The sequence below is a fragment of the Chanodichthys erythropterus genome, chromosome 15 (assembly GCF_024489055.1).
Source record: "Chanodichthys erythropterus isolate Z2021 chromosome 15, ASM2448905v1, whole genome shotgun sequence".
Classification (NCBI taxonomy): Eukaryota; Metazoa; Chordata; class Actinopteri; order Cypriniformes; family Xenocyprididae; genus Chanodichthys; species Chanodichthys erythropterus.
Window position 1 is genome coordinate 1342649 of NC_090235.1, and position 2794 is coordinate 1345442.

Below are 2794 nucleotides of genomic sequence, written 5' to 3' on the forward strand. Positions count from 1 at the left end.
AAAAAGGTCTTACAATTTTTTGGGAGTGTAGCAGTAACAGCTTGCTGCTAACCACCAAGTGAAATATAAATGAACAGAGTTAGCTAATTCAGGTCGTCATGTACATAACAATACATCAAAACATTAGCACTGTAACCATTTTATTTTAACAACAGTGTAACTAATCCCTGTACAATTCTTTGGACAGTGTCAGTTTGATTACATTTCTGGCAATGTCTTCTGCCCGTGACTTTTGTCTGTGTTTAAGTGTTTAAATTTTGTAGATATTTATTTTGTATCATAGCTTATTCGATTGATGTTTTTACAGAAAAAGAAGAGCTTAATTAGAACCAATGCAATCTTTTTTACTTTTTTTTTAAAAACAGACATTCCATTGATTTTTTTTTTTTTTTTTTTTTTTTTTTTTATTGTGCTGTCCCAATGGTCACGTGTGTACCTCACCCAATCAAATGGCAGTTTGCTCTCAACTTATTAGCTGACTGGGGCTTTGTGAGGGGGAAGTTGCCTCTCCATTTTCACAGATTGTTATTTTGTGAGCGTGTTACTGTATGTGTGTGTGTTAATGTTTTTATGTGTGTGTATGCATAAGAGTGCGTCCCTGCCATGTCGACATCTGGAACTCTGACAGGATACTATATTGACTCTCTTGTTATGCCGGACAACGAGGAGAATCGCTTCTCCTCAGGTTCAGGGCTCATTCAGCACAGGCCCTCCGTTCTGCCCACAGATCATACAGAGCTCGGTCCCTGCACATCCCCGGCAAAGCAACCCGTTTATGGTGGCTCAGGTTGGGGCCACATCCCAACGCATTTCTCCAGTGGTGTACAGTCAGTGTATCAGCCGCATACACAGCCTCCAGTAGCTGGGGATTACGTACAGTCTTGGCTTTTGGACTCTGCGTTCGGGCTGCCTTTCACTGAGCTACCGACGGTACATCATCACTATCATACCAAACCCGATACAAATAAAACGAATGATGACGGCACAGAGGCCAGTTCAAATGCCGTACTCCCTCCTGGAGACTTCATTAATGGAGCATGTTCTACCGACACAGAGAAAGTATCTGGCCGGGCTGCTGAGAAGGGAGGCGATATCGAGGAGAAACCGGGCGCTCATCCAGGTAAGGCTGACCAGATGGTGCGATATATGAGTACTACTGATGTTAAACTTATATTAAGCACTATTGAAAATTGGTCATTTTGATGTATTTAACATGATTCTCGTGTAGTTAACTGCTGTATTTTTTTTACAGCGAAATATTTTACTTTGTTTTAGACCTGATTGTTACGACGCTCTGAGAGGTTATGTTTGGATAACTGTGATTTATGCCATCGTCTGGATTTTAGATAGGGAGTATTGTGTGAAAACTATTCACTACTCGCTTATGATTTCGAAACCCTCCTTCCCATACCTTTCCCCAGACAACCCTGTATCCAACTGGCTTCACGCGAGCTCAACGCGTAAAAAACGCTGCCCCTATACTAAGCACCAGATCCTCGAGCTGGAGAAAGAATTTTTATTTAACACTTACCTCACGCGCGACCGGCGGTACGAGGTCGCCCGTCTACTGAACCTCACGGAGAGACAGGTCAAAATTTGGTTTCAAAACCGCAGGATGAAGATGAAAAAATTAAACAGGGATGGAACGAAGGACGACCAAGAATGAAGAGATGATACATCCTTTTACTGAAATGATTTTCGTGGGATTTTACATTAGGTCTGTCATTCTTTTCAAGCAAAAGATATTAAAGCATGCAGGGATCCTATTGTTTTAATGAATTATGCGCTATTTGTCATATGTGGTTACATCTTAATGAATACGGCACAAATCCATTTTTCAGACTCGCTGATGCAGCCTTAAAAAAAATCTGTACTTAATTTAGACCAAATTTATTAGGAATGAATGAACCTAGATATGTGCTATTCCTCTTCGATTGTAGGATAATGAATCATTGTGTATTTCAGACTGCTAATTAACATTTTTCTTATGTTCTGTAACTTTTCCTAAATTTTGCCTAGAAAGATTGGGCCTAGTTGTATGTTAAGGTAATAAACTTAAGATCATGTGCCCGTAGATTTTTTTTTTTTTTTTTTTTAAATATGACATTACCACTACCTAGTCTCTTCACTACCTATTTGTTTTGAATCGACCAAAATTTTCACGCCATATCAGCCGATGTGATATTGGGTGAAGTCTGCGAACTTCAGGGAACAAGTAAAATTATACTGAGCTGTAGATATAAAAGCACTGTAGGCAACTTTACAAATACCTCGTGGTCTGTTGACCGTCATAATTTGTATTAGTTTTTTATGTTTTGTTTACTTTAATTTCTCAGATGTAATTTGTGATTTTATTTATTGAATAATAAAAGCAATTCATATCTCCAAACAAGTCTCCCTTAGCCTATATTTTGAAGTTCTCGTGACATTTTAAATAACGATTAAGTTGAGAACGATGTAATAAATTGCTTGTACGTGTTAAATTTTAATTATGTAATTTTTGATATATATATATATATCTTTTTTAATTTTCTAATTTTGTGCTTTTCAGACTTTTTCATAAAATTGTATTTTGCATTAAGGGAATTCGTTACATTGAATTCATTTTGTGTGTGTGTGTGTGTGTGTGTGTAGATTTAAGAAGAAGAAGAATTTTGTTCAAACATTAAAGTCTTCTACAAACGCTAATATATATTTTACTCAAACCAAGAGTATTTCACAGACCTGCCATCTGCACTTGAGGAATGTGTTCTGAGGCGAGCCTATATAGGCTACTGGGCGAGTTTGGAGTCGG

General features: G+C 37.9%; 1 protein-coding gene across 1 annotated transcript; it reads left to right on the forward strand.

Moving 5' to 3' along the window:
* The first annotated feature begins 453 nt into the window (after positions 1–453).
* hoxa9a (homeobox A9a) lies at positions 454–2248 on the forward strand. The gene is made up of 2 exons (XM_067411737.1): positions 454–1120; positions 1422–2248. The coding sequence occupies exons 1-2, from the start codon at positions 604–606 to the stop codon at positions 1664–1666; spliced, it is 762 nt and encodes a 253-aa protein (XP_067267838.1). The 5' UTR covers positions 454–603; the 3' UTR covers positions 1667–2248.
* Positions 2249–2794: the final 546 nt, after the last annotated feature.